At 29.3% G+C, this 26,707-nt stretch overlaps 1 protein-coding gene across 1 annotated transcript; it reads left to right on the top strand.

The window, feature by feature from the left end:
- Positions 1-15,300: 15,300 nt before the first annotated feature.
- Positions 15,301-20,266, top strand: LOC130935969 (aspartate--tRNA ligase 2, cytoplasmic). The gene is made up of 10 exons (XM_057865914.1): positions 15,301-15,944; positions 16,559-16,669; positions 16,806-16,919; positions 17,118-17,408; positions 17,501-17,611; positions 17,853-17,906; positions 18,578-18,657; positions 18,776-18,891; positions 19,179-19,293; positions 19,943-20,266. Exons 1-10 carry the CDS (start codon positions 15,423-15,425, stop codon positions 20,067-20,069), a joined length of 1,641 nt encoding a protein of 546 aa, XP_057721897.1. The 5' UTR covers positions 15,301-15,422; the 3' UTR covers positions 20,070-20,266.
- Positions 20,267-26,707: the final 6,441 nt, after the last annotated feature.

The raw sequence follows: 26,707 nt of genomic DNA on the forward strand, positions 1-26,707 counted from the left end.
TGTTAATTACAACTAATCAATCATAATATATCCTATTTACTATCTAAATTTCCATATGTGAATTTACAATAAGGGCTGGAGAGAACAGCAGATGACTTTGGGAGTCTTATTGCTTCAGATGCTCGAATGACTTGGTCTCTAATTTTGTTCATTTCGTGCAACAGAATATTCAGACCATATTCGTGCCTAAAGCCATCAATCTCTTCCTACATTTCAATCGAAAAGAAATTAGTTACATAAGAAATGAACCCAATTGAAATGATAAATAAAAGAACTGAAATAATAAATGTCCCAGCCCACTGAACCGAACCCCCTCCATGTACTGAATAAAACGTGATAAATAATGAAACAGCTAGAAAAGATTGCTGCATGCAATTAGAATAACCCTAAATCCTGAACACAGTAAATATCAAGTGAATGAAAATCACCAAGGCCATCGAACCGAATGAACAACATTCATGTGGTGAATAAATCGTTATAAACTTTCAATCATCAAGAATAGTATTTCTCCATGCAAAAGAAGGCAACTCAACGGAGTAACAACCAAGTTGAAATTAACATACACTATCTACTCATATACACTATCCACTGAACTAAATAAAAATAAGAACAAATTTCATTCAAAGCCCTAGTTACATTATAAAAATGCAATCAGAATAACCCTAAACCCTGAACACACTAAATATCAAGTGAATGAGAATCACCAAGCCCACCGAACCGAACACAATTTATGTGGTGAATAAATCGTTATAAACTTTCAATAATCAAGAATAGTATTTGTCCATGCAATAGAAGTCAACTGAACAGAGTAACAACCAAGTTCAAAGCCCTAGTTACACTATCTATTGAACTGAATAAAAATAAGAACAAATTTCATTCAAATCCCTAGTTATATTGTAAAAATGCAATTAGAATAAACCCTAAATCCTGAACACACTAAATATCAAGTAAATGAAAATCAACAAGACCACCGAACCGAACACAATTCATGTGGTGAATAAATCGTTATAAGCTTTCAATCATTAAGAATAGTATTTCTGCATGCAAAAGAAGAACTGAATAGAGTAACAATCAAGTTTAAAGTCCTAGTTACACTATCTATTGAGCTGAATGAAAATAAGAACAAATTTTATTCAAAATCCTAGTTACATTATAAAAATGCAATCAGAATACGTCGATCTACTAAATGAAGCAAATCAATCCAGTAAACCTAAAATGCAACTAGGAGAAACGCTACATTGCAAGATTTCAAATGAACAGTAATTTTTCTCGTGCCTTTGTCAGTCTCTGCTGTTGTTTTTGTTCGTTTTTGCTTGTTCGTTGTGAAATCTTTTCACGATTCTTCTCCAGTAGTGGTTTTCGCAGAGAACATGAGTGAAGTTTGAATAATTTTGATAGAAATTCAAAGAGAATGAGTGGTTTCGTGTAGTAGTTTCGTGTTGAGAAAGAAGTAACGTTTTTACATAATGAGTGCGAATGAGTAACGAAAGATTTCAGGCTCATATAATCACGCTTCATTAATGCGCGTGAGTGGATTTGAGTTTGGACCAATTTGGATACATGAATGTGTAGGATGACCGTATCCTTGGCCATAGGATAACAAAATATTTTTTTATATATATAACACAATAAAGACAAATATTTATAATTCATTATTGGTTAAAGAATTTGTAAGGAATCTAATAAGATCTAACTTAGCTTGAAGGGACTAAAAGACGATTTCTACAATAACACTAAATATATAAACAATGCTTATATGCTTGTTACAGCTCATTTATATATCTATAATGAACTTATATATATGGGTTGCGATTAATTCACATAAAGAGTAACTCCAATAAATGTTATACGTTGTTTAGTAACTTTTTATTCGTCTAACTTTTTTTCCCCTAAAAAAATAACCATTGGATTAAAATTTTATAATATTATTATACATTATCGCTGAAATCTTTCATGTCAATCTAAAATCGTTTGGTATATTTTGTACATATTTAAAAATCAGCATCATATATTCGTTCAAGATATTACATAAACGAAGGATTATGCAATTCAATTACATGATTATTGATGTTCAATTCCAATAAAATTTGGTATAAACAAATGTTATAGTCATTGGAAAATATCTATCTTTAACTTCGTAAACTTGTGGGTTTTCATTAGAATTCTGCAACTTTTTGTTTCAAGTTCTTTTATTTTTTATCCTAACAATAAATATAAAATCTTTTAAAAGATAACACATATATAACTTTATAAATGACAACACATAAATCCTATGTTCTTTTTCTTCTTTTTTTTTTTCTTCCTTCTTTTGTTTCTTCCGCTAAAAAAAATGAAAAACTATAAAAATGCAAGAAGACGAGGGATTCACACCCGTTTTATTTGAGTGGTATATTGAAAAATAATTTTATTAAAATTTTTTATTTAATATTAAAATAATATATATAGATATTGAAAAATTAATAGTAAAATATAAAAAAATTATTAATAAAAATTTTGGTAAAATTATAATTTAATAATTAAAAAATTATTGAAGGGTATTTTAGAAAAAAATAATATAATTATTAAATTTTTTTAATAATACAATTTAATCAATAAAAAATAATTTATTAAAGAGTATTTTGGTAAGTAAAATTTAATGATAAAAATAAAATTTTTGTTAATAGATATTTTTTTTAAAAATAATTTTTTTTAATTTAGATAAAGTTAATATTAGTTAACATACAAAGTTTAAAATGGATTAAAAAAGAGATTTTTTTAAAAGTTAGAAAGAAAGAGAATGTACATTTATAAAATAAAAAAAATATTATTTTTGCATCTCACAGAAAAAAAAAAAAAAAACAAAATTTTCTCTTAAATTTATTTACCAAAATGCCTGTACTTGTGGCAATACCATTATAACTTATAAGGCATTAATAATATATTGGCTGCAAATTACAACAAACAAAATTTCAAGATCATAGAGATCAATTAATTTGAAATATAAGAGTATTGATGTCAACTTATTGCTCTTTCCCATCCCATGGAACTGTGGAAGGAATTTAGATATTTGTATTTAACTGAACAAAATTATCCTTCCTATTGAACTTGAAAGCGCATTAAATGAATGAAGAGAAATACGACAAGCATACCGATTACCGACTTCAAAATTTAAAAATGGAAAATAATCTTTCATAAGATACGGTAGATACGGATACATGGGGGCAAGTGGAGGCCTGCCCCCCCCCCCCCCTAATTTAAGAAGTCCAATCTATAAAATATAATAATTTTTAAAATTTTTTTAAAAATTTAAATTGACTAAACAGAAACAGTGAAACACTATTCTTCTTTTATTCTTTTTGGTTTTGACGCTTAGCATTTCTTTTGGTTTTGACGCTTAGCATTCCTTTTGAATTGAAGCCATAGTGACGACTGACGCGATGCCCTCTAGTCCTCTACTCCACTCAGTTAGTGACTACTATCTCATAAGATACATTTTATTATATATTTTAAATTTTAAATTTTAAATTTGTTATTATATATCTTAAATAGTTACTATACAGATTTATTGTTCTTGTTGATATATCTGAATATCTCTATGACTCTATGTACTGTACTACAGTGTAATTATGTATATTATTAATTTATCTAGTAGTTTTTTTATTTTTTATTTTTAGTAAAATTGATAGTGATTTAGTAAAAAAAATATTATTAATTTTTTATTGATGTTTAATTAATAAAAAATATTTAGACTTTATTTATTTATATGAGTATATAATTATTTGAATTTTTTTCAGGTAAAAAGAAATACGACAAGCGCATTAAATGAATGAAGAGAAATACGACAAGCATACCGATTACCGACTTTAAAATTTAAAAATGGAAAATAATCTTTCATAAGATACCGTAGATACGTGTATAACCAACATTACAATACGAATTTGACGGTGCTTCCTTTTGTTTTATTCTCAATGTTTCATATCTCAAAAGTTTATGGTTAATTGTGCTGAATATTATGTGGATAGTACTTACACATTAAAAAGTACTTTTACTCTTTTAAATTTAAAAATTATTTAAATAAAATTATAAAAAATAAGTTAAAAATACAATATTATCATTATCTTTTTATTTCGAATTTTTAATGTCTCAAATTTATCATTTTTAATAACGAAAAGTATACTTATAGAAATTTTAACATTCAACTTAATATAGACTAGAGAAGAATTAAAACAAAAATCATACATAAATACACGTATTTAAGATAGTACATATAGTTTGAGATTATGATGTTATAAACTTCTCTCCTTATATCATTTTGAGACTATAAAATACATTTTAAGTTCAATAGATGTAGAAGAATAAATTATTCTTTTCATGAGTTGCTTGATGTTTTAATTTATTGTGCTATCATATTTTCAATCATGACAAATCTATAATTTATGATAATTTTTAGATTGAAAGAATAAAATTATCAACTTAACTTGCACTTATTTTTTAAAGAGTAAAGTATTATTTTTGTCCTCAACGTTTGGGGTAAGTCTCAAAGTTGACCCAAATATTTGAATCATCCTATTTAAGTCCTTAACGTTTTAAAATTGACTCAATGTTGTTCTGCCGTTAGAAATCTATTAACGGAATTGACGACAGGACAAAATTGAGACGATTTTGAAACGTTAGAGACTTAAATAGGACGAACACATTGGGGACAAAAACGATACATAAAAATAAATTTTAATTTTATCCTTGAATAATATCATTTTTTTACGTTACATAGTTATTCAATTATTTTTTAATCACATCTAAGTAAATTACACTTAATTACATTAATTTTATTCTAAACAAAATTATTTTTTTATAATTTTACTCTTAGAAATATTTACTCATCATAAAATATTTGTAGAATTAAAATTTATTTCTATGTATCGATTTTGTCTCCAATGTGTTCGTCCTATTTAAATTCCTAACATTTCAAAATCGTCTCAATTTTGTCCCGCCGTCAATTTTGTTAACAGATTTCTAACGGTAGGATAATATTGAGTCAATTTTGAAACGTTAGGGACTTAAATAAGACGATTCAAACGTTAAGGACAACTTTAAGATCTATCACAAATATTAAAGACAAAAATAATACTTTACTCTTTTTTAAAAATACATATTTTTATGAATTTTTTTCAAATTGTACTTGATTGATTGAAACATATTTTTTAGGCCTTTAGGATTATCAAATTAATTTTACTTTTTTTTTCATTCGATACTTTAATATATTTGTTAAAGATTTTAGAGGTAAAAATGATTTAGTAACATCGAAAAAAACATGCAAAAATAAAAATCTCATGAAAAAATAAAAAATTGGCAAAGTTGAATATGCATCATGCATGCTAATCGCATTTTTGTTTACATATACAATCACTATTGTAATCTCCCCTTTTAAGAGGAGAACGATGATTATAATATAGCCATTAAACTCAGAAAATGAGTTGTTAGGTATTATATTAATTAATAAAAAATTATTATTTTCGTAACATCTTCTATAAAATCTTTTTAGAATCCAAAATAATCATCGAAATTGAATTTTTTACATATTCTTGAATTTGATTCTTAATAATAATAAAAAATATTTTAGAACAGACCTCTAAATTCAATATGTTTTTCTTTTGAGAAAGACTTTTTTTCGAATTTCAGATCTCAACCCAATTGTCTCATCATTCTCGGTGAAATTTTCTATTTTACTTACTTTGCTTATAAAGTCCGAACTCTAACCATAACTTCTATCAATAGTAAGTTATCATCTCAATTTATAAGTTTATGAGTTGAAGTTTTTAATCAAATTTTACATATCGTAATTTTAGTATTATGAGTCGACGTTTTTATTTTTTAAATGTCAGATTGATTAACCTCTAAATTTAGTATCTCTTTTTTTAGAAAGACTTTCGAATTTTAAATCTCAACCGAAGCATCTCTTCTTTTAAGGTGTTTAATTAGGATTTTTAATGTCATTTTTTATTAGTAGAGAACAAATTTTCATCTTCTAACTTTGTAAATCTAATCTCTATAACATCAAGTAGTGTTTTTTGTGATAAATTTTAAAAATTTCTAATAAACTATTTAATTAATCTAATAATTATAAGCGTTTGAAGCATATATAGTGATATGTAAAGTAGTAAATTTTATGAGAGAATGTGCTAATTTATTAAAGCAAATCAATGTATTTTAAACACATTTCTTATTCATATACATTTATTTTTTAATGCACTAAATAAAAAAAAAAACTAAAGTTAAGATTTTATTATTTTTATCAGTTATCATCATTTTGTTTATAAAATCCTTTTTCTGGGTAATTTTTATTTATAAAATCTTAAAAATTATACAGGCCCTTTTTATCTATTAGTTTCTTATTTTTGGGCTGATCCATCAATTGGTTTCATGCCATTGATTTATTACATAGTATTTTCACTATTTTGCCAGCAATATTCACCCATGGTGAGTGGCCATTGTTTTCAAGGTCTAAAAACTGTAAGCGAAATGCATTGAATTTCCAAAATATTTTTCTTTTTGTATTATACAGGGCTAATGCCCAAAGAAACAGACTAAGAACACACTACACGGGATAAGGTAGTCCCTAAAACATCCAAAAAGAGATCTTACAAAAGAGTCCATTTTATGGCCTAGAAAATTACTTTGAAGCCCATTTAGATAAGACCAAAAACGCTCATTCAGACAAGGCACAATAATTTCTTCTCTATCATTTAACTGTTTCAAACAGTTGTACAGGACCAAAAAAGGAAACAAACTAAAAAACAAAGTTTATTTAATGATTTATTATTGATTAATAAATTGCTGCATACACAAATCTGATTCGAATAACTGACACTTATTTAAGTAGATTAATAAACTAACTATTAGACTAACTCAAATTAATTCTGGTGTGTTAATTTAGTCGTTAATAATCTAACAACTGACACTTGTTTTAAAAAAACACAATAATTATAATAAAAAAACAACCTTAAAAAATGCAAAAAGTATATATAATTCGCACATAAAATATGGAAAGATGGGAAGGAGAGAGAAAGAGAGAGAGAGGATGGAGAGAATGAGAGAGGGAGAGAGGACGGAGAGAGGGGGAGAGAAAGAGAGAGAGGGGGAAAGGAAAAGAGAGAGAGAGGAAGAGGGATAGGAGAGAGAGAGAGAGAATGAGAGAAAGGGATAGAGAGGGAGAAAAGGGAGAGAGAAAGAGAGAGGAAGAGAGAAGCGGGAGAGAGGGAGAGAGAGGAAGACAAAAAGAGGGGAAGAGAGAAAGAGGGGAAGGGGAGAGAGAGGGAAAAGGAAAATAGAGAGGAGGAAGAGAGAAAGGAGAGAGAGGGAGGGAGGGAGAGAGAAAGGGAGGGAGAGAGAGAGAGAGTGGGGAGAGAGAAGGAAGAGAAAGAGGGAGAGTGTGAAAACTAGTTTTAGCCTATAAACCAGTTTAAATTGATTTTTTTAATTAAAACCAGTTTTATTTTTATGAACTAGTTTAAACTGGTGCACTGTATTATAAACTGGTTTAGAACCAGTTTCATATGTGACAAAACAGTTTGGTTCAGTTTTTAAATTATTTAAAATGGTTTAGTGCAGTTTCAGTTCAGTTTATAGAAAAACTGAACCATGCACACCCTATATATTTTATATAAATAACTTTTTGTTAAATTTAAATTAATTTAATTAAATTTGATGGACAAAAATATTTAAATTTGTGAAATTCTAAGTGTAATAGTGTATAATATATTAATATGAAAATCATTGTCATATCAATTCAAACTTGCTTCTTATAATGCCATGGCCCATGTCCTAAATAGCACGGCGGTCAAATGCCACCCGAAAAAAATTGTATCACATTTTCATTAAAATTTTAATGTATATTATTTTTTCTCTTTCATTACAAAACAGCCCCTTCAAAAAAGTTAAGCAATTTTTATAAATTTTAATTTTATTAAATTTGTTTATACAATTATAAAATTACCATTTTTTTTATAATAACTCTTAAGTAGAGATAGAAATGACTTACTCCTAGGGGTGAAAAAAGGCCAGGCAGTCTACCAGAGGCCTGCAGTCTGGCCTGTATTTGGTCTGGTCTGGACTGGCCTATTATAAAATAGGTATAGGCCCAGATTCTTTTAAAAGCCTTAATACATTAATAAGTCAGGTCCAGGCTTACTAATTAGTCTTATAGACCTGTCAGTAGGGGTGGAAACAGGCCAGGCTTTACTCTTAACAGGCCTGGCCTGTCATACAGTTGATTGGCCTGAGCCTAGCCTGCAACCTGTTATAGGCTTTTTATAAAGTATTAGACCTGGCCTGTCATTCAGCCTGGCCTGGCCTGAAGCCTGTTAAAAGGCCTGATAATTTTTTTTACAAAAATAAAAATATTATTTAAAAAAATTATTTTTAATAAAAATAGTTATATGTAATATGTCATATATTTAATATTTATAAAAAATTTTAAACTTTTAACATATTTAAAATATACAAAAATATTTATAATAAAATATAATAAATTTAAAATATTTCATAATTTTATTAATAATAAATATTATTATATTTTAATTATATTTTAACAGGCAGGCCTGACAGGCCTATAAGGCTAATTAGTAAGCCTGGGCCTGGCCTATTAATGTATTAAGACTTTTTAAAAGAGCCTGGGCCTGTACCTATTTTATAACAGGTCAGGCCAGGCCAGGCCAAACTCAGGCCAGACTGCAGGCCCCTGGCAGGCCGCCTGACCTTTTTCCACCCCTACCTGTCAGGCCTGTTAAAATATAATTAAATATATAAATAATTATTTATTATTAATAAAATTATGAAATATTTTAAATTTATTATATTTTATTGTAAATTTTTTGTATATTTTAAATATGTTAAAAGTTTAAAATTTTTTATAAATATTAAATATATGCCATATTACATATAACTATTTTTATTAAAAAATAATTTTTTTAAATAATATTTTTATTTTTGTAAAAAAAAATTATCAGGCTTTTTAACAGGTTTTAGGCCAGGCCAGGTTGAATAACAGGTCAGGCCTAGTACTTTATAAAGAGCCTATAACAGACTACAGGCCAGGCTCAGGCCAATCAACTGTATGACAGGCCAGGCCTGTTAAGAACAAAGCCTGGCCTGATCTGACATGTTTCCACCCCTACTTACTGCCTGACAAAAGTTTATAATTTTGTTTATTTTAAGTTTGATTTAGTTCGATTCGTTTTATTAAACATGACGGAGTTAAATTTTTTATAAAGTCTATTAAAATAAAAAATCAGGTTATAGATTTTAAAATTTTTTTATATAATTGGTTGAGTCGACTTGTCAAAATACTTTTTGATAATAATAAATTATTTTTAATTTAAAATTTTAACTATTTACTTATATTAAATGTAAAATAAAACTTAAAAAAATCAATAGTCAAAATTAGTTAAGATTGTAATTTTTTTTGTTCAAAGAAAAAGTTTATAGATTGTAAATATGGTTATGATATGTGACTAATGATTATATATAAATGAATAAAGCTCTACATTTAAGTAGGGCTGGAAGTGAGTCAAGCCAGCTCCTGAGCTAGTTCGATCTCGATTCGTTAATAGCTCGATAAGCTAAGCTCGTGAGCTAGTGAGCCATGCTTGAGCTTGGAATTGAGCTCATAAATTAAATGAGCCGAGCTTGAGTTTGATAACCTCAGCTCATTAGCTCGTGAGCTGACTCGATTATATATATATAATTATTAATACACATATCCTATATGTATTTAATCTATATTTTAAATATTATATATATACATATAAAATAGTATTATATAATTATATATATTAATGATCTTAATTATTTAAAATTTCATATTTATTTTTACATATAATTTTGATGTAAGACATAAATAAAAAAAAATTATAATTTATTGATAGATAACAATATATAAAATTGATCTTTTTAAATATTTTTAAAATATATAAATTATAATTTATTGATGTAGAATTATAGATTATGTATTTATGTTTCTATTATTTGAGCCAGCTCGTGAGTTTTCGGTGAGTCGAGTTTGAGTTTAAGAAATAGGCTCGATTGTTAATGAGTCAAGCCGTGAGCCAAGCTCAATTTTTGTGAGCCGAGCTTGAGCTTGGTCTAACTCGACTCACTTCCAGCCCTACATCCAAGTAAAATACTTAACCAAGTATATCCAGGTTATTATAACCGCTTTTTAAATCACGCGCATCTTTCTTCTTAGCTATTTTTTCTTCTCCTTTTTTTTTTCTCATTTTTTTCTCTTTCGTTATTATCGTTACCATCACCATCACTACATTCTCCTCTTCCTCATCTTTTTTTTCATTTGATTTCTTCTTTTCATTCATTTTCCTCCTCCTCGTTCTCCATCATTATCGTCGTTATCATTATATTGTCATTCATCTTTTTTATCGTTATCATTGAATTTTTGTCATATTAATTATGTTACCTGATTCAAAATTAATTTAGATGGGTTTTTATACATGATTCAGTCTTGTTTGTGTGCTTGTTTTTTAACTGAGTTTGTGTGTCGCACTCATTAAGTAATTTTAGTGTAAAAACTAAGAAAATTATGTGTATTTGTTAAAAAATTTTAGTATTTTTATTCTAATAAGTTTTGCATAATTTAAAACTCATCAGCACAATGACGAGGGGTCTAACCCCTTTTTTCTTCAAGTTGAGGGAGAATATTATCTACAACCCGACTAAAAATCACACAATTTAGCCGATTATTCCTGCACATTAACTTGTTAATGAGATGTCACAGACTAAATCATTCTATAACTACTTGCGATAGGCCATGATAAATTACTCTAGCTATTGCAATTACTTCTTCTTCTTCTTTTTCATCGTCATCATCTTCTTTTTTTTTTTCTTGTTTTTCCTTCTCAAATTTCTTCTTGTTTTACTATCTTAATTAATAAGAATAAAAACAATGAACCTACATTTCTTCAATTAAAAGAAAGAAGGAAATAAAAAAAGAAGAAAAAATGCAGCATTAAAGAAAATATTTTGTGCTTTTGTAACAAAATTTCAGTGTAAAAGCAAAAAAAAAAATTGTATTTGTTAATAAAATTTGGTGTATTTTTATTCTGATAAGTTTTGCATAATTCAAAACTCTTCCTTCCTCTTCATCATCATCTTTTTTTTCTTATTCATCTTTTTCTTCTTATTTCACCTTCTTAAATTTCTTCTTGTTTTGCTCTCTTAAGTCTTAACAAAAATAAAAACAAAAAAAATTAAATAATGAAGTAAAAGAAACACATAATGCTGCAAAATTACTAGGAAGATAATGAACATACATTTATTCAACTAAAAAAAAAGAAAAAATGCAACATTAAAAAAAAGACATTTTTGTACTTTTGTAGCAAAATGTTGGTATAAAAAAAAAATGAAATTTATGTGTATTAAATTTCAGTATATTTTTATTCTGATAAATTATACATAATTCAAAACTCTTCCTTTTCCTTCTCGTTATATTCTACTGCTTCTTCTTCTTATTTCAATTTCTCATAATTTTTTTTATTTGACTCTCTTAAGAGGAATAAAATAAAATAAAAGAAAAAAATGTTACAAAATTACTAGGAAGAAAAAGAGGAAAAGAAGAAATGCAGCAACAATAATAACAATAAAAGAACGACGATGGAGAGGAAACACGCGACTAAGAAGATGGAAGAACTCGAAGAAGAAGAAGGATGCAAAGACGAAGAAGAATATGTTTGCACTAGTGAATTGGGCATGTATACACTCTGCGTGTAATGAAAGTAGTTTTTGTTAGGTTTGGACAAACTTGATTGGAATTGATTGCCAAAAAAACTTGGATGTATAACAAAACTGATTATAAATTTAGAATGCATTTAAGGTCAATTTAAAATTTTTGAATTTATTGTTTTGAGTTATACTTCATAAAATAGACTTTTCAAATAAACTCGTGAGCTTGTCAAACTTTAAACAAGTCAGACTTAAGCAGAAGTAACAAGCCTAAATTTAGGCCATCTATTTACCATATAGGGCAAACTTGTTAAAATGAAAATTTAGTTCAATTCAATCCATTTTTAACCTACTCACAAATAAAATTAAATTATTTTTTTAATTTTATAATTTTATAGAAGAATAATACAAATAAAAAAGGAAATAGTTTTCTAAAAATAAATCAAGGAGTAATTTCTCTAACTTTGTCCTCAATTTCTTACTAAAATCTAAGAATACACATGGAAAAGAGTGAAGTCGAATTTGTATTGACTCGAATCAGACCTTAAATAACAATTGGGTCTATTTTTTAAATGTTTACCCAACTCTAGATCCAATTTAATTATACTATGTTCGGATCACACTAAAACCAGGTTTATATCGAATGAAATCTAGATTGTAATAAATTTTATGGCAAAAAATTACGATCACAATTAATCATAAAGAAGAAAAAAATTATTTGTTGTCGAAAAATTGATATCCATATTTGAACTTGAATTTGTCTATAAATTCTAATTTCATATTTTTTAATCTGTTTTCCAATTCAATAAATAGTGAATCGAAATTGATAAGGAGTTCGTCAATGATGCTCGAAGATGGACTTGTTTTGAGTGCCTATTTATTTTCTATCGGTATCTATGGATTGATCACGAGTCGAAATATGGTTAGAGCCCTTATGTGTCTTGAACTTATACTGAATGCAGTTAATATAAATTTCGTAACCTTTTCTGAGGAGTCGGTATCAATTTAAGTCTAATTGCTCCACATATAGTTCCTCTAACCATATTTTCTAAACGAACCAGAGCCAATCCGAATTGATCTTGTAAGAGATCTGCTACGGAACGAATACGTTTATTTTTCAAATGATTCATATCATCAAGTGTACCCATTCCAAATTTCATTCCAATCAAACGAGGATATAATCAAAAAGAAGAAAAGGGCTAGCAAAAACCTAAGATATCTTACATCCTTCGGAACCATATCCCATCCCGGATCTGATGAAATAGGATGAATTGAGACAGTATTTTGTAAATACATAATTATCTTGAATATATTAACCATTTCTTTACTTTCCGGGCGAAATAAGCCCGTACCATGATGTATCTGGAATAGTAGTTATTAGTGAAACAAAAATACTTGTACAAACCATCAAAGTAATTCCACCCCCAACGGTAAAAAGATGAAAATCTTGGTGATATTCCGAACCATTCATGAACATCACAGCAAAGAGGATTAAAACGTTTATAGCTCCCACGTAAATAAGTAGTTGTGCGGCAGCTACAAAATGGGAGTTTGATAAAATATAAAATAAAGATATACAAACAAGAACTAGTCCCAATGAAAAAGCAGAAAAAATGGGGTTGGTAAAAAATACTACTCCTAAACTTCCTAATACAAGACATGATCCCAAAAAGACTAAAAGAAAATCATGTAGTGGTTCAGGTAAATCCATTATATGTAAAATAAGAGATAAATGCATCGAAATTTCATGACCTTTTTGATACGACCAGGGAAATCTTTTAATTCAATAAATTTGATTAAAAACATATCAATAAATTTATAATTAATATAATGGTTAAGTATTTTTTTCATCCCTAAGGTTTGAGATCAAAATCAAAATCATCCCCAACTTTTTTTCTTTATTAAAATTATCCTCAACGTTACAAAACGTTATAAAATCGTCATTTTGTCTATAAATAATATTTTTTGGTCAATTTTACCCTTAAACAAAAATAAAAAATCCTCCCCATTCTCACTCCTAACACCCCTGTTATCACGATTACCACCACCACACTATTTTTCATCTATCCATCAATATAAACCCATCACAACACCACTCCTTCATCCAAACAACATCAACAATAGCAACAACAACTCAATTTTAAAGTGAAAATAGAGGAAAAAATCTTAGCAGCAACAATTCAATGACAACAACTCAAAAGTTATATATTTTTTATCTCTATTAAATTACCAATAATGCTATAACACAGTACAATGTTTAAAAACTTATCATTTAAATTGTAACTCAAACATACACGCATTATTAGGGGTAATGTAGACATCAATTGGAAATAGAGAAGCAGAGAAGGGAGGCGTGTGCAGCCACAAGCTCAAAATTTTATTCTAATTTAAAGATCTCATAACACAAAATAATAAAAATACTAATGTATATGTTCTTTAAAAATAAAAATAAAACATTGGAAGAACAAAATAAGAACATCGAACAAGAATAGAAAGCAAGGGAAGAAAATAGGAACAGAAAATTCGAGGCAATAAAGAGTGTGGCTGAGTTGGTCTGTTGAGAACAACAAAGACGGTGGAGTAGGAGACCCAAGATTCAACTTGAAAATGAGATCTTTAGACTTGACATTGAAGTAGGAGACCCAAATTGGTGGCTTCAGCTGAAACAATGCCATTGAAATCGATACCAACTTGGTTGTCTTTGAGTTCTAAGGAGGAATTGGAATCACCGAGAAAGTGGTCGTCGTGGGAGATGAGGAAAGCGAGACTGACGCTAATGGAAGAAGGGTTGAAGTTGGTGATGGAGAGAGATAGCGAAGTTGAAGAAGGAGGCAGGGGGCGGAGTTGGTAAGGTAGCAGAAAGGAAGAGAAAAAGAATTTTGGGAAGGGGGAGAGGGGGAGTCCGAAGAGAGAGTAGTAGGTGAAAAAGGATGGAGAGGAAAAAAAGTAAAGAGATATCTAAAAAGAGGTGAGTTTAATTTTGTTTTTTAATATCATTTTTATTATTATTAAGGATAATTTGGTCAAAAAAATTAAAATTGAGATAGAAAAAGATGATTTTATAACATTTAGTAAGTTGAGGATAATTTTCATAATAAAAAAATGTTAGGAACAAATTTAATTTTCATCCCAAATTTTAAAGACAAAAAAATACTTAACTTTTAATATGACATAATACTAGAATTAATTTAAAAGATATATATTTTTTTTATAGTGCATCATGATATGACTAATCTTTCATTTTTTGAACCTCCAAATTTTTAAAAAGAATTATTTCATAACATTATAATATTTACGTAATAATAATTTAGAGTCTAATAATAATAATTTAAAGTTTCACAATAATAATTAAGTCAATTACATAATAAACATAATGCATATTTTTATTTTTTTACTATACAGGTCTAACGAGTCGGATTCAGATAACTCGAGTCTTAATACGAATCCAATTTAATAAATTAGTGAATTCATTTATTGAAATTTCGGACAAAACGAAATCAAATTAATCCCAAAGCGGGCGGATCCGGATCGGTTCTTCGGATCAGGCCTGGTCATCAGCAAACCCTACTAAAATCATCAACACCAAGCAGGGTGTTTTCACAATTTCACTTTCCCTGTTTTCGGCAGATTTCCTTCTCCATATAAACACACAACTCTGTTAAATCGCTCTGAAGCCACACTCTCACTCGCATTCACATCATCACTACAAAACGATGTCGTCTTCTGAACCCCAAGAACCCTCAGCACCATCTTCCGAGCCACCGTCGTCGGACCAATCCATCAGCAAGAAGGCGGCCAAGAAGGAAGCCATGAAGCAGGAAAAGCTCCGCCGCCGCCAGGAGACTGCCCTTGCCTCCGCCGCATCGAAGCTCGCTGTCGACGAGGAGGACCCCCTCGCCGGAAACTACGGCGACATCCCAATGGAGGAGCTGCAGTCGAAGACCCCCGTGGACCCCAGCCGATGGACACGTGTGGAGAATCTGGAGAAGTCTCTAGAAGGGAAGCACGTCATGATCCGAGGTAGGGCTCAGGCCCTCCGTCCCGTTGGGAAGAAGATGGCGTTCTTGGTTGTGAGAGAGAGCGGCTTCACCGTGCAGTGTTTGGTGCAAGCGCAGCAAGATTTGGTTAGCGTGCAGATGGTGAAGTACGCTGCGGCGCTGAGCCGCGAGTCTGTTATCGATGTTGAAGGTCTTGTTTCGGTCCCTTCTGAACCAATCAAAGGTGCCACACAGCAGGTTAGTTAGCTTCTGAGATTTGATTTTTGATATAAATGAAGGGAAACAATAGCAATCTATTTAGTAGGGTTTAACAATAGCTTTTCTCTTTCCCGAAGTTAGAGTTTGAAATCTTAACAACTACTATGTTGAATTTGGTTGCATATTGGTTTTGGGTTTAGAAATATTTGTAAGGTTTATAACATAGAATGGAAAAGGGGAGGCATTGTTTTTTATGATAGAGATGGTAATTGTAGCGCACACCAAGATGCTTTATACATTAATGTAGCTCCTGACTTCCTGAAGGTAAGAAGGTAAGATATCGCTTGCTTTGATAATAAATAATCCAGAGGCATTCATGTCGGAGAAGCTATTTACAACACTTTTTTTTTTTAATCAACCGACTATTTTAATCACCTTTGACAATTACATTTACCCTTGCAAGCAAATTGTCCAAACGCCGGTTTAAGATACTAATATGTGTGGCCAGCTGGTGAAGTTGTACTAGTAAACAGTAGAATGGCCTCTAAGGCTTCCTCTTATTCTCTTTAACTTGTATATTTGTAGTTCATTTTTTTTTCAAGTAATTGAACATTTTGTTGGGGATCTATAGCTTACGTGGTTTGTTCTGATAGGTGGAGGTTCAAGTGAGGAAGTTGTATTGTGTTAGCAGGGCCCTTCCAACTCTCCCAATTAATCTCGAGGATGCTGCTCGAAGTGAAGCTGAAATTGAGAAGGCACTTCAGGTACATTGATTGGAGGTGTTGGGTCTTTGTCAACCTGTTTGACTCCTTCTTTGTTAGGGTGATTTGTTTGCAGGACCTTATCTTTTACGTTAATTCTTTTCATCCATTGGTTAACTAGTTCTGCTAATGAATGCAGGCTGGTGAACAACTTGTTCGTGTTAATCAGGATACACGTTTGAACTTTAGAGTACTTGACCTAAGAACCCCAGCTAATCAAGGAATTTTCTCCATTCAGTCTCAAGTTGAAAATGTAAAGCATTTCATCTGAATTATTTTCTGAAGAGTTTATTTATTTGTGTTCATTCTTGATTTGCATGTTGTTGACATCATGGTTGCTTTAAATTCTAAAGTTACTGTAATAAATGCATACTAAGACATTTACAGAATATATTTTTCCCTTGATGCCAAGTTGAATGGTCACATTATTTTTCATTCTATTGTTGGGTAGGCATTTAGACAGTTCTTATTATCTGAAGGCTTTCGTCAAATCCACACTCCAAAATTGATTGCTGGTTCAAGTGAGGGTGGAGCTGCTGTTTTCAGACTGGACTATAAAGGGCACCCTGCTTGCCTTGCCCAATCACCACAGCTTCACAAGCAAATGGCAATATGTGCTGATTTTGGCCGTGTTTTTGAGATTGGTCCTGTTTTTAGAGCTGAAGATTCCTTCACACACCGACATCTGTGTGAGTTTACTGGTCTTGATGTTGAAATGGAGATTAAGAAGCATTATTTTGAGGTATATTTCACTTTTAGGCATATGTTTCTTGGTATGGTTTTGAAATTATTGTGGTACATAACCTGTTTTACTGATATTGAGTTTTTGAGCAGGTTATGGATATAGTTGATAGGTTGTTTGTCTCAATATTTGATAGCTTGAACCAGAATTGTAAGAAGGATCTTGCAGCTGTGGCATACCAGTACCCATTTGAACCTTTAAAGGTAAGCATCTTCTATTAAAAAAAATGTATTTTATATATATATATATATATATCAAACATTCTTTCTAATCTAGCAAATTTCTTTCTCTGTAAAAAAATAAGAGTAAATATTGTTAACTATACCATGTTGTAGTTCTTGTGCCATGAACTACCAGTTGAAAAATGTGAATACAAAATGAATGCAATGCTTAAAGGCTTATATGACTGTATTCATGATCTGATATATCCCGGTTAATATGCAGTATCTTCGTCAGACTCTGCGGCTTACATATGAAGAAGGGGTTCAGATGCTCAAGGTAAGCTTAAAATTTTCCTTAGTATCTAATTCACAAATCATGAACAAATTTTTTTTCTTTTTTCTTTTTTGAATGGGGTGGGGGACTTTCTTCTTTCTTAATAACACATATGCTCCGTAACCATGGAGGGATTATACAAGAACAGTGATAATAACAAAGTCTTAGCCCACTAGTTTAGGCCGGCTACATGGATAAGCCGATGGCCTGATGCTATTGCGTTATGAAAAAAGTTATGCTGTTCTAGTTTCTAATTTCTAATTTCAACCAAAAAGTCATCGAAAAAATGATTCACAATAGTCAAAGGTTTATTAGAAAATGTCATGGAGTCCCTATTGTTAATTGAAAAAGAATTGGGCTTGAGGAAAATTTATGTCAAGACCTCATTCTCAGTCTGTATCATAATCTTGTGTGCTTGCAAGTTAAAATGGGTTTATAGTCCCAAAAAGATGAAATTATTCTCTTGATGCCTAATTAGGTTCCCTTCGTTCTGTTCTAAGGGGTGCTTCATTGATGCTGAGGCTTCCTCTCTATTTTTCCTCTTATAGATGGTTCTCGGTTTTCTTTGCAACTGTTGAATCATTGACCTCAACACTCAGAAATTTGTTTATCTTCACTAATAAGAATACTAGAAAATGGTATGTCTTGCATGTACTAATAATTTTGCTTCACAGGATGCTGGAGTAGAGATTGAACCTTTTGGTGACTTGAATACTGAAGCTGAAAGGAAGTTGGGGCAGCTAGTTTTAGAGAAGTAACTCTCTCTCTCACACGCGCGCACACACGCACACAACAAAGCAGTGAAAATATTTTATTTACTTTTTAATGACCTATTACTTTGGATTAACTTGTTCTGTAATTTTTGTTTATAGGTATGGCACAGAGTTCTATATCCTTTACCGGTACCCCTTGGCTGTAAGGCCATTTTATACAATGCCGTGCTATGATAATCCACAGTACTCCAACTCATTTGATGTCTTTATTAGAGGTAAGCAATGAGGTTTTGTCATACATTCATTGGTACAAAAAATGATTTCATTGAAACTTTTCATCTATACTGTATCCATAAGAGAACACTTGTAAACTCTTGGAGCACATTTAATATGTGTTGTAGAAACATTAATAGCTTCTTTTTCTTGATATTTTATATAGTCTTTAAACATTATAAATGAAAATAAATGGATATAGTTATTTTGGAGCATGCAAGTATTTCATGTAGCCATCATTGCTTTTTCATAGATATAGTTATTAAGTTCTGTGTTGCTTGCCCCTTAGGCGAGGAGATCATTTCAGGAGCTCAGCGTGTCCACAATGCAGAAATGTTGGAAAAACGGGCCGAGTCTTGCGGCATTGATGTCAAGACAATATCTACCTACATTGATTCTTTCAGGTATTTTTTATGGCCTCTTGCTCAGTTCATCTACTCTCACTCTGTTTCTTTTTATAAGTCTGGCACCTACTGTTTCCATCCACCAGTAAATATCATTTTAATAAAATTGTTACTTTTAATCAATATATCTAGACATAATTTCTGTCCAAATGAGTAAACCCTTATTAACCCTTGAAATATTAGTCTGTGACAAAATGGTCCCTTAAAAATTGGTAATTATTTCATGGTACCTGAAATATTGTTTCCACTTGACAGAAATCACTATTTTTTGTTGAGAAAACGGTTCCTTAACAATTGATAATTATTTCATGGTACCTGAAAAACCATCCACAAAATGAGAGGGCTATTTATAGGGCAAAAATGACGGTTTGATTCAGGTCAGAGATTCAACAAAGTTTTATATTGGCGGTCGAAACCTAATACAATCTTCTTTTATCGGGACTTGGAACTGGTTATGTAACTTTTGCAACAAGCTTGACATAGACATTGTTGGCTAAAATGTCGAATTACTTTTAAATACACTGATTTTTGGAATTTACAACTGTCTAACCGACTGGTACCATTTATTACTGGGCAGAGGGAATGATTTATATTTTCAACAAATTAGATTACCTGATATAAAAAACTAATTGCTTTGTTGATGATTCAGATATGGTGCACCAACACACGGCGGCTTTGGAGTTGGTTTGGAGCGTGTAGTAATGCTCTTCTGTGGCCTGAATAACATCCGCAAGGCATCACTTTATCCTCGTGACCCCCTTAGAATTGCACCATGATAGTTATACCCAAACAATTGCAGTGTTGGAAACCCCATTGTTACATATTTTCTTACCGCAAAAATCTCATTTCCTTTGAACTAGCAGTGTTGGAGCTGGTGTCGAGCACTTTACACAGCATACTAATTTTGGTGGACTTAATGTAGCTGCCACTTTGTTTGTTGAATGCACCCTCAGAATGTTCAAATTTTCCTTTACTCACTAACCAGCAATTATCTCATGATAAATGGATCTGGATGCACTCTCACCAAGTATAACTATAAAAATTCAAAGAACAAAAGAAAATGTATTCGATTAAACCAAAGACTAATTTGTCGCAGATCGAAATGGTTTATTGTTGGCTAATGAATTGCTTCATACACAAAATAGGATTCGAATTACTCACACTTATTTAAGTGGACTAGTAAACTAACCATTAGATCCATCTAAATAGGGGTGTCCATGGATCGGATCTGATCCGCATATCAGCAGTGTTTATCCGAATCCGATCCGCAAGGCTTTTGGATCGGATTGGATCGGATCCGCACACTAATCGGATCGGATTGCGGATTTTGTGTTGGTATCCGCATATCCGCGTATCCGCAAAATTAAAGAAATAAATAAATAAATATTTTTTTATGTTTTATTTCAATTAATAATTATCATATATGTTATATTATTTTAATTTATTATTTAAGAAAAGTATGTTTAATATTATTTTAAGAGTAAACATATTTAAAAGAATAGAAAAAATAAATTTTATTGATATTTTTTTAATAAAAATAAACCTTTAAAAATATTTTTGTGTTTTGCGGATATATCCGATATCCGATCCGATTCGCAAATGTGCGGATCGGATCGGATCGGATCCAACCTTAAAAGCTACGGATATTGGATCCGATCCGATCCGATGATTTTAATGCGGATCGGATCGAATTTTTGGCCATATCCAATCTGATCCGATCCACAGACACCCTTACATCTGAATTGATCCTGGTGTGTCAATTTAGTCATTAATAACCTAACCACTGACACTTGTTTAAATTTTTTTCAGGGTTCAAAGAAGGTCTCCACACCTACAATAGTAAATTTGCCCGAGAACAAATATGATTAAATGTCAACTTTTCTAATATATTATATATAGGTGTTTGTACATGAATGAGATGTTATTAATTAATATCAAAACTACTTATCCTTCAAAACTAAGAAAGACACTCTATCTGACACGTAAGAATGACTTGTAATTTCCAAACCAAAGATATAAGAATCGCCAAAGGAAGACCCAACGCAGTTGGTTTGCTTGGTCTACAAAGTAATCCAAAATAATAATAAAGCCAAAGTAGCATCGCATTTTATCTGATATGAATTTAATTTTTATATCAATTTTGCATATTCAATTAGTTTTGACAAGAAAAGGTGTTAAATTGTATTGAAAAATTATTTATTAGGATCATTATTTTAATTTTTTCATATTGTTTTTATCTTTTTGAATATTTATTAGTTGATATTGCAAAGTTTTAAAATTTGTTTATATTATTAATATAAAAATTTTAAAGTGTACGTATGTATCTGCCAAATTAAAATAATAAAGTCTCTTGACACATATTGACACACGATGCTTTTAACTTTTTAAGTAGCCAAGCGAAAGAGTAAAATAAGCTATGCACATCTTGTTGAAAAATTTTCGTATCCATATGTTGGATATATTTCAGATATAATATTTATTGATATTTGTTCGGGATATGTATGTATTTTATGTTAAATTGTGTCTTAGTGAATTTTTTTTTCAAATATATTTAAAAACACTCAAATATGATTACCTATTCATGTATTTAATATCATTTGAGACGTATTTTTAAAATAAATTTAAAAATAAAATGTATTGTTAACAAAAAAACTATAATATTTTTAATATAAATAAAATATTAAAATATTATTATAATTTATTAATAATTTTATTTTATATATATAATATGTCATATCCACATATCTAACAAATCTTTGAAATTAACATGTCCATATGTCTCAAGTTATATCTTATGTGTTTTGCAGAAACCAACAACAATGTAAATGGAAGGGCTGAAAATGACAGTATAGTCTCTTATATGTAAATTGCGCATGATTTTGCTATGCACATATTCTCATTATTCATATTAGTTATGCTAAAGGGGTAAGAAATTTTGACAAATTGTTTGATCATTGATCAGTAATAATTTATTAATTTTAGCTCAATAATTATTCTTAGCGAGCTATCTGTATGTTGCTATAGGTGAAAATTTAGGTGCAGTCGACTTCACGAAGTTGATAGCTGAGAGCCGCCGTTAGATGAAAATTTAGTCAAATCAGTCAAATCATCTAATGACTCTCAATTATCAACTTTACGTAAAGTCGACTGCAACTGAGTTTCTACCTAAAAGCATTTGATGATACTAACATGCTATACGTTTTGATGACCTGGTACTTAAATTTTTCTCGGTGCGTAAAAAATTTTAATTAATTAGGATAATAAACTCCTCATATCATATGAAACAGTAGCAATGCTTATGATGTTCCCCTGTCGTTCCCCTAGGTTTTTAGATGTTCATATTATTATTTGTTATATGTGTATGGAATATTATTGTACACATTGATTATTAATTAGTGTTTGGTAGGGATGTATGAAGAGAGAAAAAGCATGGTACAGTGAGAAAACTATTGTTTCAAAAGCTACGAATAGGGAGAATATTTATTTGTTCAAATTAAAAGAATATGGCGTTCAGATTAATTGACACTTTAAAGTGATTTCTTTTCCCGTGTGTCTAAGATTTCCCAAACCCAAAAATATGGGTTAATTTTTAAATTAGTTTATAAAAGGTGGATATTTTTAAATTTATTTAAAAAAATTAATTAAATTGATCATTTAAATAGTATAAATTAATAAAATTTATTATTCTATCAATCTATTAATAATTTTCATCAATAATTAATGATATGAAATATTAATTAGGACTTTTAAATAGAACTGACTCATTTAGATTCGATTTGTTTAAACTTGTTTATTTTATTCACAGGTCATACATTTTTAATCCGAATAATTCGCTTGATGGGTTAAATGAATTGGCCCATCTACTCTTTTATTTTAGTTTTTAAAAAATATTTTGACAAAACTATTATTTTTAGGTTAAAAATCTTAAATAAACGGTATCTTTTTTAATTTGATGGGTTAGATTTTTGAATCAAATAAAAAAAACATTGGTTGAAAGTGTTAATTTTTTTTTAAGATTGTAAAAAAAATAAACAGCTTGCTCATTTAACATGTCATTTTTTTTAGTTAATCGAGTTTTGTCTATTTAATCCAAACTTTAAATAGGCTTAATTTTAAAGGTAAAATTTATCTATTTAAATGGATAAACGAACTGACAATGAATTCAGCTCATTTTAACGTTTTTAATGTTAACTGACAATATATATGACACCGAACATATTTAATTGGATGCTGATTAAATATATTTATGAAAAGTTATCAATTTAGTCTTTTTATTCTAATTACATAAACGCTAATTCTAATATAACCTAATGACACTAAATTGATAGATTTTTATAAACATATTTATTTAATGTTCAATTAAATTTGTTAAGTGTCATATATACTGTCGGTTAATATTTCATATCATTAATCGGTGACCAAAACTGTCAATAGAATAACAAAAAACAAAAATAATTAATTTATAATTTAAAAAAAACTAATTCAAAAAATAAATTAACTATTTTTTTACGAATTAATTTGATTATTATCTCCAAAAAATATATATCTTGTAAGTTATAACAATTCATGCTTTATGTGGGCATGTGGCTTGTGCTTTGACACATATTGACCGAAGCTTTTATTTGTGAAGATATTATTCAAAGCAAGAGAAATTAGATAAAGTACGTATGAGGCAATATGAATGCAATAAACACGGATGCATGTTCATGAATATGACATTAAATTATCTCGGGCTGGAAATTAAATAGAGTCAAATTTATTTATATTTATTAAAATTTTTCATAATCGAAAGATATGCACGCTCTTAAACTAGCTATAATTACGTTCAACATAAAAAATATTTATTTTTTTTAGATTTAAATCTAATATTTTCTATTATTACCTATTTATAAGTATCGTTTAACTATTTTTATGAATAAAATTTTGTTCTATATATATAAAAAAAGAAGAAGCAAACTTTAGCAAGTAAGCACTAAAGCACATACGGTATTGAACGAACCTCATCATAAAGTTTTAAAATTTTTTATACCGACATATAGATTGATAATTCATTTCAGTTACCTGCCAACAAGTGTGAAGCAAATTAAACTAACTTCCATATTAGATGTTCATATTGGTCTTTTTGCACATGTTTATATTATAGGAATGTGCATTAATATTAAGAGTAAAGTATCGTTTTTGTCCTCAAAGTTTGGGGTAAATCCTATTTGTGTTTCTAACGTTTAAATCGTCCTGTTTGTGAAGTGATTCAATATTATCTTGCCGTCAATTATACATCATGAACACTTTAGTTTGAGTTATAAAAATCTCTTCTTGAAGTTATAATACAAATGTCTGGGATAGAATCGATGATCCACTCCGAAAAATAGCTCATCAAAAGTTGAAACTAATTTCTACAACATTTATATAATTCACTTTTCTAGGGACATAATTGAATTTAAACACAAATAGTGGGTATAATATTAAAATCGAACACATTCAGGTGAGACCTAATTAACAATGAATACATGCAAGTGAGAATAATTAAAAAATATAATCTGATTTGTTACTATAATTGATAGTAGGATAACATTGAATCACTTTTATAAATATTAGGGATACAAATAGGACGATTTAAACGTTAGGGACACAAATAGAACTTACCCCAAACGTTGGGACAAAAACAACACTTTACTCTAATATTAATTAGCATAAAACTTATTCATGCAAAGCATGGCGAGAGAAACTGCTCAAAAAAGTGAAAAACTGCTGTGGCTTTTAGTTGTGCAAAACATGCTGAGAGAAACTGTGCACCATCAAAAGAGAATTGTTGTAAAAAAAAACCGTTAATAAAATTACTTATTTTCTCTTTTTTAATTAAGATTCTCCAAAGCCAAAAGTATATGAACAATTTAACTTTTTATTGTCTATATGAGCTGGATATATGTATTCACAGCCAATAACACTGTTGTTAGTTATAATTTTTTTAGTTAGAATTTAGAACTTCTTACACCGTTTAAAACATGAATTTAATTTTAATGTACCGTCATCGGTATAAAATAGTTTTATATGTGCATTTAATTACATAATGACATATCAGTAAAAATAACTATCTTTATTTTGATCACATGAATAGTCATCTAAAAAAATAAATGTAGTTACACAACTGTATAAAACGTTTTACACTATTAATGTATCAAAATTAAACTCTTAAAATATAGAGTGAAATAGTATCATTTCATATTTCTAAAAAGATCAAATTTGATAACAAATACATATATATTTGTAGAAAATAATCAACTTGAATTTTTTTTATGATATTTCCATATTAATTCAAGCCTATAAATTAATTATTTGTAGACAATTTTTTAAGATGTAAATTCAAGTTCAGTCAATTCCACACGAATTTGATAACTGAAAGTTGTTAGATAAAAATTTAATCAAAGTATTCAAATCATTTAACGACTCTTAACTATCAACTTCACGTAAAGTTGACTGCATTTGAGTTTTCACTATTTTTTTAATTATTACAATTTAAAATTTTGTGCCATCCATTGATTATTGGTCTGTGAAGTGCACATTTTGTAATTCTTATTTCTATCTAATTTTTTCCCTGTCCATTAAATAATCAACGTCGATCACAACTACACACTGCATGCATGATACTTTCATAGAAACGAAATTAAGTATCATTATATCATCAATCAAAAAAGAGATAATTTTGATATAAAAGAGCACAGTAATATAACTAAGGCAAATTCTTTGGTACCAAAATTTGCCAAATTTATTTTTTATGATAAATTTTAAATATTAAAAAATTATTTTTAATATATTTTTTAGTTTAAATATTAATTTTTATTTTTTTTTAATAAATTAGGTAAGTATATATAAACATCATATCATACCTCTATAACTAATATGGCTTATGTCAGCTTGATTAGGGGTGTTCGCGGTGCGGTTTGGATCGGTTTTGAGTCAAAAACTCATCCGATCCTAACACTAATTTTACTTGCGGTGCGGTTTGGATTGGATGATGTTTTAAAAAAAATCCGATCCGATCCGATCCAATTTCAAGCGGTTTGGATTGGATTGGATTTGCGGTTGGTAAATTAAAAAAATTAAATACATATAACAAGTCTTAACATCAAAATTTTAAATAATTAACAATGACATAATAAGTCTCAACAATATCTTAAAAAACTAACGATAACATAACATAAAAATAAAATTATAGGTTAGTTAAAATAAATAATAAATAACATTTTGAACATAAACTATTTATTAAATAATAATAATACATGAATAATATAAAAATATATAATAAATTAAACATGTTATAAGTATAATTATAAATATAATAATAAAATAATAATATTATAACACATTGTGCCGTTTGGATTGGATTGGATCGGTTTTAAAAAGTAGATCCGAAATC

Source organism: Arachis stenosperma, chromosome 6 (genome assembly GCF_014773155.1).
Source record: "Arachis stenosperma cultivar V10309 chromosome 6, arast.V10309.gnm1.PFL2, whole genome shotgun sequence".
Classification (NCBI taxonomy): Eukaryota; Viridiplantae; Streptophyta; class Magnoliopsida; order Fabales; family Fabaceae; genus Arachis; species Arachis stenosperma.